This window comes from Fundulus heteroclitus, chromosome 4, assembly GCF_011125445.2.
Source record: "Fundulus heteroclitus isolate FHET01 chromosome 4, MU-UCD_Fhet_4.1, whole genome shotgun sequence".
Classification (NCBI taxonomy): Eukaryota; Metazoa; Chordata; class Actinopteri; order Cyprinodontiformes; family Fundulidae; genus Fundulus; species Fundulus heteroclitus.
The window spans coordinates 25,411,932-25,431,333 of NC_046364.1; the positions used below are offsets into that span (position 1 = coordinate 25,411,932).

General features: G+C 43.5%; 1 protein-coding gene across 1 annotated transcript in view; it reads left to right on the forward strand.

The window, feature by feature from the left end:
- The window catches only part of si:ch211-186j3.6 (neural-cadherin), a 488,898-nt gene extending 470,582 nt beyond the window's left edge, over window positions 1–18,316 (forward strand). The window contains exons 38-39 of the mRNA XM_036135719.1: window positions 9,945–10,239; window positions 13,533–18,316. Of these exons, the coding sequence (XP_035991612.1) occupies window positions 9,945–10,239; window positions 13,533–14,144 (907 nt within the window). The 3' untranslated portion in view covers window positions 14,145–18,316. The remainder of the gene's footprint in view (window positions 1–9,944; window positions 10,240–13,532) is intronic.
- The last annotated feature ends 1,086 nt before the right edge of the window (window positions 18,317–19,402 follow it).

Below are 19,402 nucleotides of genomic sequence, written 5' to 3' on the forward strand. Positions count from 1 at the left end.
CTGATCACCAAAGGATGGAGGTCAGTGTGAGGTCTGAACGGGGGCCATTATTTGTGGCGTCTAGATGAGGTGAGCACTATCAGTTACATTCTGATTCTGTGTTTTGTACAGATATCAGTTATTTACACATTTAGTCACTGTGACTTTTTTGCTGCCTTTCCATATGACCTAAAACAGTGAAAATAAGCTTGGCTGATATTGATGAATGAACTTACCCTGTTGAAGTATTCCAAAGTAGAGGTAATAAAAGGCTATCCCTTATGTGTAGGAGATTGAAATGATTTTTTCAGTACCTAAACGAGTTTGAAGTGGCTTTGGTGAATGCAGGTCGGTATTGGAGTGCTTAACGAGGGTTTGCTAGCTGGTTCTAAAGGCTAAGAATGTAAGCTTGTTTATTCTGTGCCGTCTGACCAACTGAAGGTCATGCATGTTCAGTTTAGGCTCTTCCTCTCATCATTAGGCAATGAAATTATTTCCCAGTCTGCAAAGTGAAAAAAAGTGGCAATAGAAATCAGATGTATTTTTTTTCTTTCTTTTGGGAGTACCTGTAGCATCACACCTAGGCGTACACGCGGGGCGACGTAGTGGGCTAATGCAAACAACCCAGTGCGATCGCTGGAAAACAACTTCAAAGGCCGGGCGGCTGGACCAGTGCAGGAAGTAAACAGCTAAAACGGGCTTGGGCAGAAAGTGGTGGACAGCAGGGCGCAGAGGAGAGTGAGAAAGTTAAACAAAGAAAAACACGGTCAAAGACGGCGTAGGGCCCTGGGGGCTTTGTAAACAGATAAACACATAATCTTTCTTTTAAGCTCGCAAACGCCCCGTCAGAAATACCGATCAAATTCTCCATTTCTCTGTTTGCCCTCCGGAGAGGGCTTTGAGTGGCGCAGATACATCTCGCACACCCTGACCCCCAGCTTCCCTGCTCACCTCTCCATGGAGCTCATTGCGGCCACTTCACGCTCATACACACAGCTCGGCGGAGGAAAGCGGCAGAAAGCAGAGAGCCATAAAGACAGAGACTCCACCGCCATAAACCAAAGAGTAACACAGTTCATATTTGCTGTTTATTTGCTCCACGAGTTATTACAGTCTGTGTTTTTCCCCTTCATGTGGGCCTAAGCTCTAATGCACAGGATATTGATTCCAGCAGAGCAGAGCAGTCATCTTCACAGCAGCTCAAGATCACATGTTTTTCTGTTGCTCCTGAGCTTCGGTTCACACGTCATGTTGATTCTTTGTCCCGTGAGAAACACAAGTATTTAACAGGGTCAATGTTAAATTTTGCATTTGTTCAGTTAAGTAGGTTCGATGACAGCGGTTTGTGCTGCTGCTGATATCTGTCAGGTCTTGTCGTGAAATAGGGAAATTAGTGAACATGAAGGAGAAGCATCCAAGCTGACCCAGGTAGCATCTGTAGGCAACAAAGCCACGAGAGCTCCAACAGTGCTAAGTTTGTAAAATCAATATTCACATGCAGCATCTGTTCTGTTTGCATTATAATGAACGAAGCATAAAGTAATGTTTATTCACTCTTTTTTTTAAAAAAAAAAAAGGAGTGGGAAGTTTGGAAGCGTAGGAGTGCATAGTTTTAGAAATCTAAATATTTAAATGTAATTCGTGGAAAACCATAAAAAAGTTGCAGAACTGCAGATCCCCGTGTAGTTCTTTCTAACTGCAGACCAGGTTAGAGGTCTGCGTTTGAACACATCATGTCCTTAAAGGAGATATTGCTGCTTTTTTTTTACGCATTATGTAGATTAGATTTGCCTTAAACATCTGTTCATTTGTAGAAGCCATGCACTCCATCATAAAGCTACACTTAATGCGGCTGGAGTAAACTGTGGTGTGTTCAAGTTCCTCAGCTAAAATAAAGCCCATTGACTCAAACTCCAAGCTCACAGAAACCTTCAGTGCTACATGAACACACTCATTTTAATGTATTAGACCCCCTTTTCATCACAATCCCCTGGATTTAAAGCCCCAGGTTTTGGTTTCCTGGGGTAAAACAAAGCCTGGGGCTTTTAAAGTTTGACACGTTTCCATTTGCTAGGGGTAGTTCATGTAAAACAGCCCAATGACATATGGGGAAGTTGTGAGGAAAACTGCAGTACCACTCCGGTCCAGGCTGGCAGCAAGAAGCCATCATAGATCAAACAGACAACGGCAGACTGACTCATCCAGAGTCTGGAAAAAAAACAGGATGGAAAACTATTGCTGATGACGTTACACCTCCTTATCTCTTTTTACACTGGCCCTACCCTATTTCTCACCACTGGGCTCCACTGTATTCTACTCCTGTTGGTGTTCTCTGTGGGTACCGTAGTGGCATGGGGGGAGACAGAAGCGGAGAGGAGAGGGGAGGCGAGACTGTGATGTGTCTGCTCCAAAGTTTGCCTCGTGGTGTTAAAATTTAGAGCCGTATGCGTATGTTTTTGCCTCAGCCATGGTGAGAACGAGGAGAATTTTTGAACACAACACCAAAGACTTTTGATCGCAGCGAAATTATATTTTTTTATTATAGGATATAGGCGTTGTGCAGATTTGTCTCCTCCGCTGTGTCTGCCACGGAAGGAGGAAAGCAGTGAGCTTGCTTTGTTCCTAGCATACAGACACACACACACACACACACAGAGTGGTTCGATCGACAGCCTGTGCACTATTTAGAGACAAAACTTTCAGTGTGTGTAAAATGAGAGAAAGCCTAGCTAAATCCATGGATCTAAATTAAATACAAGGCACCCGTCTGCATCTAGAAAGCTGAAGTGTCTTTTATGCTTTGATTTTTCCCTTCAGACGTGGTTCATGGTTTGTAAATCTCAAAAGAGTTCTCAGTCCACCAACTTCAGTTTACATTAAGTCAGTCTTGGGGAAAAGTGTGCTTTATATCCGACTAATTACAGCACTGTGGCAAAAACTTTTAGAATTAACAAAAAATGTGGAAAACATCCAGCTAAGATTTTCACATTTGGTGTGTTGTACTTGTAGATATTCCCCACAAACTTATTAAACATTTTATATCAACTTTTCAGCTGCAACAAAATTACAGATGGCCTGGCCGACTAAATGTTGCAACAAAGGAGTTAACCACTGCAGGCTCCCCGGTGAGACCAGCCTGTCAGCAGGTCTTTGAGTTCCCAACAAATCTGAAAACACAATTAAAATCGGCTCATAATCCTGATGAGCTGACCGCACAAGTTTGGAGGTGTACTTCCTCACCTAAACACATCTTAAAACTACTTTTTCTGACAAATTACCGGTATAAAATCGATAGGTTTGTCAAATGGTCATCTCCCTGCTGCTCCTTACTCCCCCTTGTGGTGGACTGTTGAGCCTTGCAGCACACAACCCCGGCCATTCAACAAAGCCCCAGGCTTGTTGAAAAGTCCGACTCAGACCAGGACCTTCTTCCCATAAAAATAAAGCTTGGGGGGAAGCTGAAATCCCCCAAATGGAAATGCTTAGTGAACTTTTCAAAAACCTGGGGCTTTTGAGGTCTAATGGAAAAGGGCCTATTCACAACTTTTCAGCAACCTTATTGTTAAGACCCACTTGCTTGGTGTGAATGTATAAAGTTTGTGGACCAACATACTTACATGTAAATACCTGGTCTCCCAGGCAGAAAATACAGGAAGAATGGACATACGGGGTTTTGTCCATTCATGTCCATAAGCATATAATTACTGAAACAGAGAAAAAGAAGAAATTCTATTAAGCCACATCCCCATGATTTGAAGATGAAGCTCATTTTGCATTAGCCATAGGAACCAGCCTCTTTCCAGCAGCTTACGCCATCTTGCCACACAATATTCCCACAGTCAGTCCCACAGCAAAAGCAGCTGGCATAGGATGGAATTGGTTCTGATCCAGTGTTGCTGAGGACGTTGCTGCTCCTGTGTGGACTCCAGTGCAGCTACTGCAGGACAACCTGTGTGAAGTTCTGCATTGTGTTGCAGCGTGACTTCTGAATTTTTTTTTGCCCCACACCCTCCCCGGTTAATAATTTATGTTACTCATGTCTGAGCCAAGTTGCTGCTTTAGATTGGATTCATTAATGAGTTTAATTAGCGCATAAACTTCAATTAATTATGCAGCATAAATCCTTTGTAGCTTCTTGTTGTAGGCCCCGTTTGTTCAGCAGAATACAGATGTACTGCTGCACAGCTCACTGTTACCTTCTCGTACATCTTTGTCACCAGTGCTCATTTTAGCAAAAGTGTGAGTTATGGGCATAAATCCACCCTCTGCTGCTGTTCCTGCCCATGTTAACATAGCAAATCTGGGACGAGCTTATAGAACACTGTGCAACATCAAAAGATCTCATGGGGGGGCAGTTAGAGGCCATTTACAATCTCCTGGTGTCAAAACTAAAAACCATTATTTTATTTAGGCATGTTGAAGAGCTTAAAATTCCAATCCAATAAAAAATCTTGATGTACTGTGTAAAGAGCCTTATATAATTATAAGTGTATATAATTCTCCTGATTTTTGGCCTAAGGCACAGGAGGGAGTGCACAGTGAAGAACAAAATAAGAAAGTACATTATTATGATAATATATAAATAAATAAACGGATTGGAGGTTTGCTGAGTGGTTCTGGGATTTTTGTATGGACCCTGTTGTTTTGCCTTAATAAAACCCATTTTGGCCAAGTTGAATAGCCCATCTGAGACCTAGTTTGTACTAAAATGACTAAAAGACACCTATGGGTCCCAGTTCTTGCACACAGGAAAAGGACCGGTCCAGGAGGCCAGGCCTGGTTGTGCTCCAACTGCCCCCCCCCCCCCCCCCCCCCCCCTGGCAGCTGAAGAACCCTGAAGGATGGAGTTCTACATATACTCGTCCTCTTACATCAAACCCGTTTAGGCAAAATACATGAGATCATTATGTAGCTAAGAAACAGTCCCACCTGTACCATTCATTAATGTTGGTTGGCCAGTCACCCCCCCCCCCTCCCCCACTACCACCATCACACAAACGCGCTCCATCCTCTCAGTAACTGTGCAATACTGTTTCATTTATTCTTACTATTATTTTAGCCTTCTGAAAAGCTCATTCTCTGTTGCGTTTAGAACTAACTTCAGATTAGATTAGCTTGTTTTTCTCGTAACTATAAACTGTGTATAACTTTCTGTTAACTTTCTGTGTCCTTGCCACTGTCGATGCCATCAATTTCCCATTGTGGGACAATAAAGGAATTTCTTATCTTGTCTTAAATATTCCCACAGCAGTCGACGATCTGTCCTGGCTTTCCATGTTGTGATTTTTGTTTTGCTGACTCAGATCAAGGCAAGGCAAGGCAAGGCAAATTTATTTATATAGAACAATTCAGTACAAAGACAAAGCAAAGTGCTTTACATGATTAAAGTATAGCAAAATAAAACAGTATAAAAGCAAGTAGGAATAAAATGTAGATAGAAAACAGAACATAAAAAAACTAGTGGTGTTACAGTTAACTAGAACAGTTCAAGGCAATCCTAAACAAATGCGTTTTTGATCTTGAGTTAAGAGGATCAAGAGGATATCCGTGTCAAGTGTCCGTTCTGTCCTCGGATCCGAGTCACGGTGAATGTTTGTTCTCACCGTGCCTCATTCTGCATCAGTACTGAAGTGCGACACACCCATGGGGAGAAGCCTTCACGCTGCTGGAGGGGCTCCTTCCCAACACACCTTGGATTTCTCTCTGTCTCTAGGAAGCTCCGTGAGGCGGTGGACTGAACCTGGCAGCTTGCTCTTGCAGGTTCGCTGCCTCTCCGGCGGCATCAAGGCGAACCCAGAGCAGCAGCGAGCCGCGTCTCCTGCCAGAACAACAGCCTCTCTCCCCGTGTCTTTATCTCCTCTCCCCGCTGCTTCACTGGCTATTAAAAGCCACGCAGGCACTCTAAAAATGAACAGTGAACTTCATGAAACAATTTGCTCTTTAAATCTGCCAGACGCTGAAGTTGTGGCGAGGGCGACAAGTTGACAGTAAATGAGTATTGATCTTTGCTCCCATGCAGCGCGGCTGGTTTCTGGCTGAGCGAATCTACTCTTACACAGTTGTCAGGGGGAGGCCTGTTTAATGGGATGTTATCAATTCAGCGCTGAGTTTGAGTACCTTCACTTTGGTGCTGCTGGGCTTTAGGTGTGCTGTGGGAGAAACAGAGAGTGAGAGAGAAAGGAGGAGATCGTGTTTAAAATCTGTGTTGTTTAAGATCCCAGATTTTCATGCCGATATCCCAGATTAATGGGATTTGAGCAGCCTAGATATTTCTAATGCTGCCAGTTGAAATCAGTTGCAGTCAGGGATTGGTGCTTCTCTCAAATGTGATTAAATGCTTCTCTCCTATAGAGATTTTTTTTTTTTTTTTTTGCAAAAACAGATTGGAAGACACAGTGGAGTATGACTCACAGTGTAATGCAGGTATTTAATGACATTCAGGTGTAAATTATTAAATATTATCCCAGCGTCACACACAGATCTGAGCTGCAGTATAGGGAGGAAGACACGGCTGCTGTGTGTGTAACAGAGGTTAAACATAAAGAAAGGCTAGTGGGTTTAGTGAGTACTAAGGCAGGAGGTGAGAGGCAGAAGACTAAACACAGTATTTGTTGCACATATGAAAAGGTCACTATGAGGAAAAAAAACATGCAGACTGGATGAACTTTGGATTGTGTGGAAGCTGCCTTCAACCTTTATTTTTTAGTTCCACATTTATTCAAAAAGGAAAATTCCTATTTCACAGATCTTTCACAGACATTTTATTAAATTAGTCTTGAGCAGTCATTTTCAGGGCGACAATTACTTATTTTCCCCACTGGCCAGTGCTTTACTTTTGTTTCCTGCTTTTATTCAAAAAAATCCGGCATGGCTTTGAAGAACAGGAAAGCACGGTGGGGACATTTGTTGAGGTAAGATTTTAATTAGGTTATCGAGGAGAGTAGTGACTTTAGAGAGGAAGGACAGAAAGAAACATTACTCAGAAGAACTCTCAGTGTAGGTAAAAATATAGTTGGTAATCCTGATTAGAAACACCTTTTGTAATACTGGGTAAAATCATCATTTCATCTTGAAAATAGGAGAGAATGAGCCCACCACTTTAGGCACACAGTCTGGGTTGGGCTGCAGTGAGACCTTGGCATCTCCGGGACCAACCTTGGTACAGGAGGGGTTCATTGGTAGAGCATGGGGATCACCTGCGCGTTTAGTGAATGCCAAGGCCAACAATAGCCCTCCTGGACCCGCTCAGAGTCAGAGGATGTAAAAGAGCCGGTTTTAGATCCAAACATGAGACAGCCTAGGTAAATAAGAAGCTCCCTGGAAAATGTTCAGGCAACCGTAATTTAAATGTGCCTTTACTACACAATACTATCCCCTTTAGCAACAATAAGTTGAAGAAGTTGTATTTTTTACTTTTTATTTATTTATACTTTTTATTTTTTGTATGGCCTCATCAGTCTTCAACATTCTTGGGAAGGAATGTTTGCCAGCTCATTTCTTCAGTTCTGTGAGCTTCGTCTGTGCTTTTCAACAAGAACCTTTTCCAGGAAACAAGGGGGCCATTGTGACCGGCCTGCGTGTTTACCAGGGCACAAATTTATCCCAGAACAATGGCCCGTTACCAAGGTAGTGCTATTTCATTCCCCAGGTACCTCTGGGTGGAGTTTCATGGAGGGAGACTGCTAAGCATTTTGGCCCGATCACATTTATTCTTTCTACATGATAATTCAATCATCATGTTAAAACTGTGTAAAGCTCCTGCTTTGTTAGCTTTACCTGTATTAGATTTTAAATTGTCGGTTTACAGCAGTAGCACAGCACTAAATCATTCAAAGTAGTATTTCAGGGTTTGATGTTCTGAAGCAAAAAATAATAATAATAAAAGCCTCTGTAAACTACCGACAGATCTTCAGGAAACAATGCCCTTCTGCTGCTGCTGCTGCTGCTGCTGTATGTGGGCTCCTTCGGGACTCGTCTGTTATTGATCAAATATGTGTGAATGTTACAAACTTTCTCTGACTGGGAAAAGATCAAAAGTTTAGGGCCAGATCCCTGTTTTAATCCTAGCTGCAGCTCCTCCTCTGTCCTCAGAAGTGATAATAACCACCGTCTGGGTTGGTGAAACCTTTTGAAAGTCTGGTACAGTTTCACCTTTCATGGCGTTTGCAGTCACTCTGTGTAAGTTACAAAGTGAAGTCTCTACGACGGGATCATCGGGGATATTTGTATTGCCTCCGCGGCTTTTGATTTCAAGCCTTGCTTTTCTGCTCTCGGCCGCTGAGCGAGACCTCACCTGACACTGCAGTGGTGGGAAGAGTTACCCTCAGCGTCAGTGGCCTTGTTTTGCACTCGGCCGTAGAATTGCTCACAAAAACATGACCAGGCCATAAAAACAACCTTTTAACTGCATGATCTAATATCGACCAAGATTTAGCTTTTCAACAGATGGCCTAACGTTCCACTTTAGAAAACTACTGCGGCAAAATAGGCCCAGTCATCATCCCTCCACCACGGCGCCTGGCAGCCAATAAGAGGGTTGCGTGCTGATGTGTTTATACTTTTTTAGGAGTTTATTAATATTATTCCTCTACAGACAACCATACACTACTGAAACATAGTGAAGCCATTGCTTTGAGGACAGAGAATCCCTTCCTAGTCGTACTACTGACTGCAGGCCCATACCAAACAGCAGGGGGTGCTGTTGTCACATTTAGAAGGTCTGCCCCATCCTGTAATATATTCACGCCCTTCCCTAGGGGACGCACCACGCTATTTGAGAAGCAATGCCTGAGGGCGACTCGGCCGGTCCGCCAAGCAATGTTTTGCACTTAAATCCGTTACCAGATTAATTGGTTTCTTTGCTGATGACTTTCCATCCTGGCATGGTGATAGCATGCTGCCATATCCTCTAGAGCAGCGGCCCTCAAACTGGGGGTCCGCGAACCACGGGTTGTGGTCCGTGAAACGCATGTTGTCGGGCCTGAGGAGGCACAGCTGAGGATGTGTCAGGGTTGAGCTAAGTAACACAATGGACAAATATTTAACTCCGTCCACTTCATCAAGTAAGGTAAAGATTCAGTATGTTGGACATTGTTGACTCTTTCTTGGTCTAGACATTTTCTGAGCATAGATGGTTGGTTTGGGCTAAAACAGGAACGTGTGTAGAGAAAATATGCCACTGGGTGCACCTTGCAAACCCCTAATAAAACCATGAGAGCATTTTTGTAATTTTGGACATGGTAAGCTACACCGCCTGACACCCTTTTGTTTGTCAATAGGTGAAGTAAATCCAGTAAATTGAATTCTCGTTCAATGATCACAATTTAGATCTCATAAACTCTAAAACGAGTTTATGTTCTTTTGTTTTTATGACCTGTGGCTCTTGTACTTATTCCGGTTTCCATCCAAACCTCTGTCCTGCCTAGCACGGGTTGGCGGTTCATGAGAATGTGTTTGAAAAGGTTTTGATAAAACAAAAGACAATGTTTGTTGCAGCACATGAACACTGAGTTCACATGCTGCTTAGCTCCTGAAAGATAGCCTTTCCCTCAGGAGGTGGTAAAAATGACCATCAAAACAAAGGACAATTGTTAAAAGGACTAAAATGGACAAAAGTAGCAGCAAATTATCCCCCAATGAGCGCTAATTTGGTTTTGTTAGAAACTAGCTGTGCTTTTTCTTTGTGCGTAACTTATGGCCACTGGCAACATTTGAGCTAATGCTGGTATAACTGGTCTCATGGGGATTTGTTTCTCATTCCTACCAAAGTTACCACTGCTAGCTGAGTTTTTAAGGGGGGAAAAAAAAACCTGAATCACTTTTTGTGATCAACCGGGAAAAAAAAAATCCACTGCCTGAAAATATAGCTTACATAATATGAGCAATTAACTATTTCCTCATCTAGACTTCTAAAACATCTTTACCAGTTAAATCCCAAAACCCTGTTTTAGGTCTCATTATCGCTAAATGGTGCTCAAGGCCAGTTCCATCAAAGAACCCCTCTCTTTGGGGGCATACCTTAATTGCCTGAAGGATTTTGATCACTTAATTAGAATGTGTAAAGCCTGTGCTGCCGACCCTTCACCACTGTGTGTCTCGACTGCAGTGCTGCTGCTGGGCATTTTCCTCTACACTCGCTGGCGCACCTACAAAGGGCTCAAGGAGGGCGTGTACCACGTCTCGGCACATCACGACGGCTGGGAGGACATCCGGGAGAACGTGCTCAACTACGACGAAGAGGGAGGCGGGGAGGAGGACCAGGTACTGCCCTCAGATAAACACACTTACAAAGGAAGTGAGAAATCAATGCTGCACCCACAAATACATGCTGAGCAGCAATTTTTGCTGGTATAAAGAAGAAACGCTTTTAGCACTGTAATTCTAATTTTAAAGACTGTCATTGAATATATGTTTTTTACATTTTTGGCAGTGGTTGCAAGGTAGCAGCCTTTCAGTGGATTAATTCAATTCAGGTTGGACTGAAACTCTGCAGTGAGCGAGGTAGTGTTTTAATTAGGCCCACGCAGAATCCTTATCTCTGCTCTCCACCAGCCAGTGTAACCCACGTGCACTCAGCAGTACTCGGAGCTTGCATAATATCAGAGCTTTCATCGAAGAAAAATATGTGATCACCTCTTCGCCGTACAGGACACACACAATACAGGCATGGATCAGTCAGTCATAACACAATGGCCATTTGCCTTACTTTTGCTACCAAAAACACATTTAGTACAAGGTGGGACCTCCATGAGTCAGGCTTTTTGTGTCCAGCACATCCCACTGTTTAGATTAGACTCGATTAAACTGAGATCTGGGGAATTTGGAGGCCAAGTCAAGTAAGTAATTGAAAAAATCATCACCGTTTTGGACCAATTCTAACGCCTGCAGCCGTTTTGGAGACGCCCTGACCCAGTAACCCTGCCTATCACAATTCGGCCCTTTATAAACTGTCTCAAAACTAATTTTTCCTTCTTCTAATGCAATGGTGGCCAACCAGCCATCAAGAACCTAAATAAAATCCAGCTGCATGGCAAACAGTCACACATAGTTACTCAAATGCCTACATAAACCTAAACAGTGTTCAAAATGTCCAGAATTTCCTATTCCTTCACTGGTTGATTGAAAATAAAAACGCTGAAAGCCACAAAATGTCTTCAGGAAGATGTCGGGCAGTGCCCCCTTTCTCTACTTCTAGCTAAACCATGCTCCCCTGCTCCTGGCAGTATTAAAAGAATGATGTCACTAATAACAAAGAACAATTACTATGACCTTAATCGTGAGTCAATCTGACATCATTCCTTTTAAAATTGAGGGTTAGCTGTCAGTAGATGGGTAGTTACGGTAGTTTTTGTCTTCTTCTTGGAAGAAGATGTTTGAACCATCACCTTCTTTTGAAAGCGCTTGTCAAGAGAGGCAGATCCTTCAATAATACAAAGTGATTCTGTTCAGTAGTTCTTCTAAAAGCTCTTAAGATTTTCCTTTGAACTTTCACCGTTTTTCTGCTCTTTTTCTGCCCAGTCGTTGTCCCTGACCACATCAGTACAATGTGTGCTTAACTTAATAAGATGAGGAATGTAGAGCAAAACTTAATATCTACACAGAATGAGTAGGGTGTAAAAGTCAAATATAGGTCAAGAGTAAGATATGCTGGAAAAATAGACCTGACAAAGGAACTGTGAAAGGCATCACCCTTCAGTCAATCATCTACTATATTCTAGGGCTGTCACGATTCATCAAATGGTTCAAGGAATTTAAATGGGAAAAGGCAGAGGGAAATAATTGATGGATAACTAATCACTGGTGAACTGAGGGGTGCAGTCAGGCAGAGGGAAAGGAGGGGTAGTGAACTGGCAGGTGCAGGGAACTAACAGAACCTAACAGTAGATGGAGAATGGGGCAGAAAAGGGAAAGGACCTCACTAACTCAGAATGTAGATAATGGAACTACAGAAATAACAAGACTAAACCTATCATAACCAATAATATAAAGAACTAGAAAAGAAACTAAACTAGAGAAAAGCCAACATAAAATAAGAATCTAATTGAACTACTAAGATCACAAAACACAACTAGACAGAACTAATCTAACCGATACCTGAATATAGGACTAACATAAATGCTGAGCAGAAAACTAACAAATGATAATACGAGAACCTAAGCATGAACAAAACAAGACTTATCTAAAAACAGTCAGGGAGCTACCATAAGTTATCACACCCCTGGGGATCCTGACAATGGTACTTTACAAGAAAAAAGTAAATTTGTTTGAAATTTAGTCAAATGTGCTATTTAGGGGTTGTTGCATTGATTCTTTAGTGGGATGTGAGGACCGTGGCATTCCCATTTTAAAGATTTTCAATATATCCTAAAAATCTGTGGATTATCTGAGAATCAATTATGTATGTTTCAGGGATAAATGTGTTGGAAGCCAATATGGCGGGCTGATTTTCTTATGGTATAGTGTCATCCAATGATATTTGCCTCATAGTTTGAAAAGATAAGCTTTATATAAAATTAAGACATATTGTCTTTCTTATCCTCCCAACAGAACTCCACTTGAAAGAAAAGAACTATCCTTTTAATCGTATAGTTAGGAAAAGAATTGCAATGATTAATGTTGCACTTGATATCATTTTTGCATAAAGCCAGCAACTTTTTCTTTATTGGTATATTCACTGATCTTTTTGGGGTTGCAGCTTGTCTGCAGTAGATCCGTTAGCATTCAAAAGCTAACAACGTAGAGCCGGGAACGTCTGGGGAACGCTGCGTTGGCTTCACATTTTTTTCACATTCACCTTTAATGCAGTCGTTCTTTCCAATTCCTCTAAAAAATGTCCCAAAGCTGCGTCCCTCGTCCAGTATGTGGGTTCCAGCAGCTGTTCAATTCTCTTTGGTCTCACTGTTTTAATCTATTTGGAGAACTAGATAAATAAATAACAGGCCACTTGCCACTTTTCACATAATCAGCTTTACAGAGCCACCCACTCCTCCTCCATGCACAGGCATCTTTTCATCCTCCTCCTCCTCCCACTGGTTGTTTTCATCTCTTTTCTCCAGTTCTCATGGAATCATGTCAGTCCTGAAGTGACTTGCAGGTTATACTGCATGTGGGACAGTATGTAACGGCAGCTCAGCCTCAGTCCCGTCTCCTTTCTGAATCACACCGGCCAGATTTTTATCCCCACTGTCAGAGCACTCATAGAAACTCTTAAACCCTTTCAGCGGGAATAATTGGAGACAGATCGGAAACTTAAACTGGCGGAACGCTCACAGTAAACATAGCGGGAGGGGGGGGGGGGGTTGATTGTTTCCCAGCCCTCTTTCATTTTTCTGCTTCCTCCCTGTCACACTTAATTCCTCTCTCCTGCAAACGTTCAGTCCATCACTACGTTCTGCCTCTTTATGTTGCTCTCATCTCCTTGTGTGTGTGTGTGTGTGTGTGTGTGTGTGTGTGTGTGCGTGCGTGCGTGCGTGCGTGCGTGTGTGTGTGTGTGTGTGTGTGTGTGTGTGTGTGTGTGTGTGTGTGCGTGTGCTAACTGCGTCTTCTGTTTCCAGAACGCCTACGACATGGCAGAGCTGCAGAAGTCCCTCCAGCCAAGCCCCGCCCAGTCGGTCCAGTACTGCCGCTCCAGAGCCCTGCACCACCCGCCCCCTCCCCACCATCACCACCACCACCACCTCCTCCACCAGGCGCCACCCGCCCCGCCCTCTGCCCAGCCCGTGGACGCCCTCAGCCGCACCTCCAGCTCCACAACCCTGCCCCCTTCCACCGCCTCCACTTCCTCCACAGCCACCACCACCGCCTGCCTTCGCCGGGACGTGCCCCCCACCCGACCTCCTGCCCAGGGCCAGGCGCGCCCCTCCCAGCTGGCGCGGCGCTCCCTCTCCTTCTCCAGCCAGGACCTGGCCCGCTACCTGTGCGAGATCATCCGCGACGCCGACCAGCACCCGGACACGGGGCCCTTCGACTCCCTCCAGGTGTTCTCCACCGAAGGAGGGGGGTCCCCCGCCGGCTCCCTCAGCTCCTTCAGTTCAGCGGGGCTGGACGGAGGAAGCACAGGGGAGGGAGGTGGGGAGGCGAGAAGGGAGGAGACACTGGGGGAGTGGGGCCCTCGCTTTGAGAAACTGAGAGCTCTGTATGAACGAGCCGAGGCTAGCGACCTCTGAGCTCAGATACTGAGAGCGATAGGACGCCGATAACAGGCCGCCTTAAAAAAAAAAAAAGTCAATCAGATGGTTAGCAGCGAGGAAACGGAGAGTGAGAGACTGACAGGGTCCATCAAAAGGGTGGCCTAACAGACAACTATTGCTGTGCAGTGAGCTCTGCGCTGCCTTGGACCTGGGATGACTGTTTTCTAGGAACAGACTTTATCTACAGGTGAGATTAAAGGCTTCAGAACATCACTCTCTGCCTGAGCTCCCCAACACGTCGGAGTTCAGCGGACTCAGCAACTCAGACTGTGACACTCTGAGCTCCGGTTCCGCTTAGGCGGTTTTTATTTCTAATCAGCACCAGTAAAAATGTATTTTGTATCATGTTGCTGCTGAATGAGACGTGTGTAAATAAGGGACATGCATCGCACACTGCACTATCACGTCATCAGTTACTGGGCTCGTACGGAGCTCCCATGAAGGACAGGGGGGATTCTGAATATTATGTTCTGCCGCCTGGCTCTGCACACTTTCTGAAGCTTCTATTAAAGTTTGTACAAGGGGGGGGAAACTGAAGAAGGGAACGCATCGACAATGAGACCAGGAGCGTTTTTCCACCGGAACCCTTTTTTCCCAGAACCTACTAATTTACCCTGGTCTTTGCTCGGTTCTTCACTGCGGTTCCCAAACATTGCCTTTCGCCTACATTACATCCGCAGAGGGAGGAGTTTTGACCGTCTTGCTCAGTCAGTAAGTGGAACAGAAAGTCTCCAAAAACGAAAAAAAAAGGGATTTCAGCTTTAAAATGGTAACCAGTGATTCTGTCACTAAAAAGTCCACAGTGAGGCGCATCTGCAGAAAACTATTAAAGGATGTTGTCGACGCAGAGGTGAAGAGAGAGCTCTAGTTGCTTTTACAACCCGGAGGCCTCTTTCACTAGTGTTAACGCTCTGAAACAGTAATAAAGACAAGATGCATCTCAATAATCCAGGTAGAAAAACTAAACTAAAAGACTGAGTAGGTCTTCTGGTTCTTCTTCAGTCACCTGAAACTCCCCAGACTGAAGAAGTCTGTTGGAGAAGAGACAAAAAGTTTCAACAAAGAAGAACCCGTCCAGAGGACCTCCTCAATCTTATTTTCAATTAAAACGAATTCATAGAGAAATATTGTAACAATCACAGATGTTTTTCATATCCAAGTGTGAAATTTATTTTCTGAAGGAGCCTTCACCGCACATTTGTCATTACTATCATTAATAACAAATAATACATTTCTGAGGTTGTGAGTGTTTTTATCTGCACCCTCACAGCTGGATTTACAGGGCTTCAGAAAGGTGCTGGCCCTCTTACAGAGTTTAAATGTTTTAGTTCTTCAAACGTATATTAATATAAGAGAAAAACCTGTTTAAAGACAAAAAGCTCTTTGTAAATGATGATTGCATTTTGGAAAACCCAAATAAACCTGGTCCTATGGGTAAGGATATTTCCCCTTTTTGTTAAACACATGCAATTATTTAAATAGAACCTATCTGATGAAATGAAGTTGGCTAAAGATTTTTTTTTAAATGCGACAAGAACTGATGAGAAACAAAATGATTAACTGTGTAACCCTTTCAGTCTGGAAAGGATTACAGAACCATTTCTAATTGTTTGGGGGCACCAGAAAACCAAAGTAAGAATCATTATCCACAAACGGACAAAAGATGCATCTGATGGGAACCTCACCAGGAGTGGCTGGACTTGCATAATTACTTTTAGTAACTGGACAACTCAGTTAAGGTCAGTGGTCATGACACAAAAATGAGAAAGAGACAGAGGAAAACAGCCCCCATTTCCACGGTGAAAAAACACTTATTTCACAAAAAAACGCCTTGATGATTGTAAGACCTGTGGAAAGATGAGAAATGTAAAACATTTTAGAAAGTGTGCACGACATCTGACATGAAGCTAACACCACGTTAGCTACATGAAAGAACATCAAACTGACAGTCAAGTATGATGGCATGGAGCTGCTTAAGGACCATTTACGCTTTGAAAAATATTCACCAATCTGGCTAAATTAAAACCATTGTGCAAAGAGTGGGCCAAGATTCCTCCAGTGATGTAGAGACTCACTCGCATATTTGTAGTCGGTAGTTTAGGTTTGGGGGGGCAATTACTTCTCCACATAGGGCCAGGTTGGTTGGTTAGCTTAATTGTTGAAATCCTCATTTAAAAAGTGTATTTTTAATTTACTAATGTTACCTGGGTTTTTGTTTTTTTATTTTTTTTAAATTGTTTGATGGTCTGAACATTTTAAGTGTGAGAAAAGAGAGAAAACTGAACATATCTGTAATGGTGGCAATTACTGTTACCTGGTGCAGTACTACCTCTGATGTATGCTCACAACCGTATATGAGACAATGATTTATAATGTATGCAGTTAAAGACAGAAAATTGGAGCTGTTGATGAGTTTACAGCCAGATGACTAAATTATAATGCTGAAAAAAACTAGTGTAACTAATTTGGAATGCTAGCACTGCCCTAGCGGAGCCTTCCTCTGGAGTAATGTGCTTTTACCCTAGCAGAAAGAATACCCTGTGAAAACAACCCGGTTCCTGAAAAAGTTTCCTACGAGTAAAATGCTTTGGAGTAAGTCATCTAACCAACGCAGAGCTCCAGTGGTTGGATTTTCGTTTCTTTGTTTTGTTTTTTTGCTCTTTAGCTCGGTTGGGTACTTTGGTATTGGCGAGGTGTTTTAAGTTCCAACACTCTGCGGGTTGTAAGACATCAGGCCTTCTCTACTTAGCACGGCACCCGCGTCTCCGTTTGGTTTCCTATTCTCATTCGCGCTCCGCTGCCACTGCTCATTGTAGCTCACCCAAGGGGGCCCCTGCTGGGGCCGCACAAAAATTCAAACGGATCTCTAACAAAGAGGCGCATGTGGACGTGCGGACTAATGGCAAGAGGGAGGGGAGCGCTAGCGCTAGCGCCGCTCGGCCCGCGCGCCTCCCCAGGCATACCAAACGTGGCAGCTGCGAGAGACCGTCTTAAAAGACGATAGCTCGGCTGAATACAAACTACGCGGAACAGCTTTCCAAGGTGACAGCTTAGAGAAATTCAAATAAATGAAGGAGGCGATTGGAGAAGATTTAAATGGATTATTCATACATACACCATAGCTGGAACACCTGTGCATTAAAATCTTCAGCACCATCTTCCCCATGTCACAAGGGAGGATGGATCCTTTTTTCTTTTCTTTCTTTCCTAAACTCTACACAGTACTCTTCCCCCTGCTTTTGAGCCAGCGAGAAACATTTATCTGAAAAAGAACAAAGAGGCAAAGAGAAGACATAAAGTAAGAGAGTGTGGGAAGGCCCAGCTCCTCTCACCTTTGATAAGAGAGATGATTACATGGTGGAGGGTTGAATCAGAGAAGCAGAGAGTGGTTGACTCTGTGATGAGAAGTAGGAAGTGTGGCTGGAGATGTAGGCTGGAAGCAACAGTTAGTAATACAGCAAGCGGCCGTCTCTCCTAAAAGCCACCAGCCTGGCCTCTCCTGTGGCCAGCCAGAAGTAGGGTGCACTGGGACTGATTGTCACACTCTGGTTGGCTCAATAGTTGATGTTTTTCATCTTTGCAATGATTGTTACAAAAAAAGTATCAGGCCAAATTTAACTCAAATCAATTAGCAGTTAAACAGAAATACATAATAAATCAAATCCATACCAGTCCAGCTCAATGGTATCAACAGATTAGTTTTGATGACACACAGTCCAACCTCATGCCAAATCTAAAACAAGATGATGCGTTTATGATGTCCACTGGTCATCTGTCCAAGGAGGTACAGCGATCCTTCCTCTGGAGAAAGCATGCAGCAGTACTGGAGACATCATCGCATCAAGACATTGACTTTGCAGCAATCGCTCATACTGCGCAAGTACGCGACGCCAGTGGGAAGAAACAGGTTCCTTTTAACAAAGAAAGTGCCAGAACCAGCAGCCATCTGAAGCTATAAGGCAGCGGTCTGAGAAGACAGGAAGCAAACACAGAGAAAAAAAAACACTACACACTCATCCAGGAGAACTTTGGATGGCGGAGAAAATCTTCAGCAACACTCAATAAGCAACATCATTGAGGGCCGGGTGTTAAAGGGTTTGGAGTTGGTTGTCTCTCTGGTTGTCTATTGGCTTTCAGTAAAAAAAAAAGTTCACTTTGTTTTGTAAACGAAACATTGTTTTTTAATGTTCTAAGAGGTTAACAAGTTGGGAAATGGATACCACCTAATGGACTTTGTGTTTATACCATTAATGCTTATTTTCTTTAAATTATTGTCAAATTTTGTGCTGCGTGTGGAACAGTGAACCAAGTACCCTCACAGAACTGCTGAGTGGGTCGGGAGGGTTTGCTTGTTTGGTCCACTAGTGTGTTGGGGATATTCAGAAGGCTTACCACTGTGTTCCTACAGGTATTTCGTCAGAATTGCCATAGGATCCTGTTTATGGAGTTGATAGACGGAATATCAGGGTGTACTTATAGAAAGCTGGATGTTTCGTTTGGGAACCTCTGGGTCTGCGCTTTACATTTTACATTTTCAGCCTGCACGCACTGGAGTCATTCTCAACCAAGAGCGAAGAGTCAACTCCACTAAGTCTGAGACCATGGTTCTCAACTGGATGAAGGAGGTGTTATCACTCCAGGTGGGGTCACTATCTGCCTTAGAAAGGAGGAACTTAAGTACTTAAGTAGAGGTAAGAAGGGCCTTCTTTACATGTAATGGTAGGATAAAGTGAGAGACAGAGGGGCTTTTTCTGCACTAATGTGGTGACTTGTTCTGCTCTGAGGCGGTGAAAAAAGAACTCATCCAAAATGTGATGCTCTTGATTTACCTCTGTCTATATTCCAACCTCCATCTTTGGGTATTCAATGAGATCATGAATGAGATTGCAGATACAACCAGCTGAAATGAGCTTCCACCATAGGGTGGCTGGACTCGGCTTTAGAGGCAGTTTTATCATTTCTAATGAACCCAGGGCAGAGCTGCTGCTTCTCTGTATTGAAATCCACCAGTTGAGATGGTTCTGGCATCTGATCAGGATGCCACCTGGCCACTTCCAATTGGACTTTTTCTAGGTATGGCTTAAATGGAGAGCAGACCCAGAACTCCCTAAAGAGAGTGTACACCCTTTCTGGACTGAAAATGCCTTGGGATCCAAAGAATGGTCTTTAGAGCGTTTTAGGAGAGAAGGACATGCTGGTTCCTTCAGGACCCTGTGACCTGATCTTGGATAAGT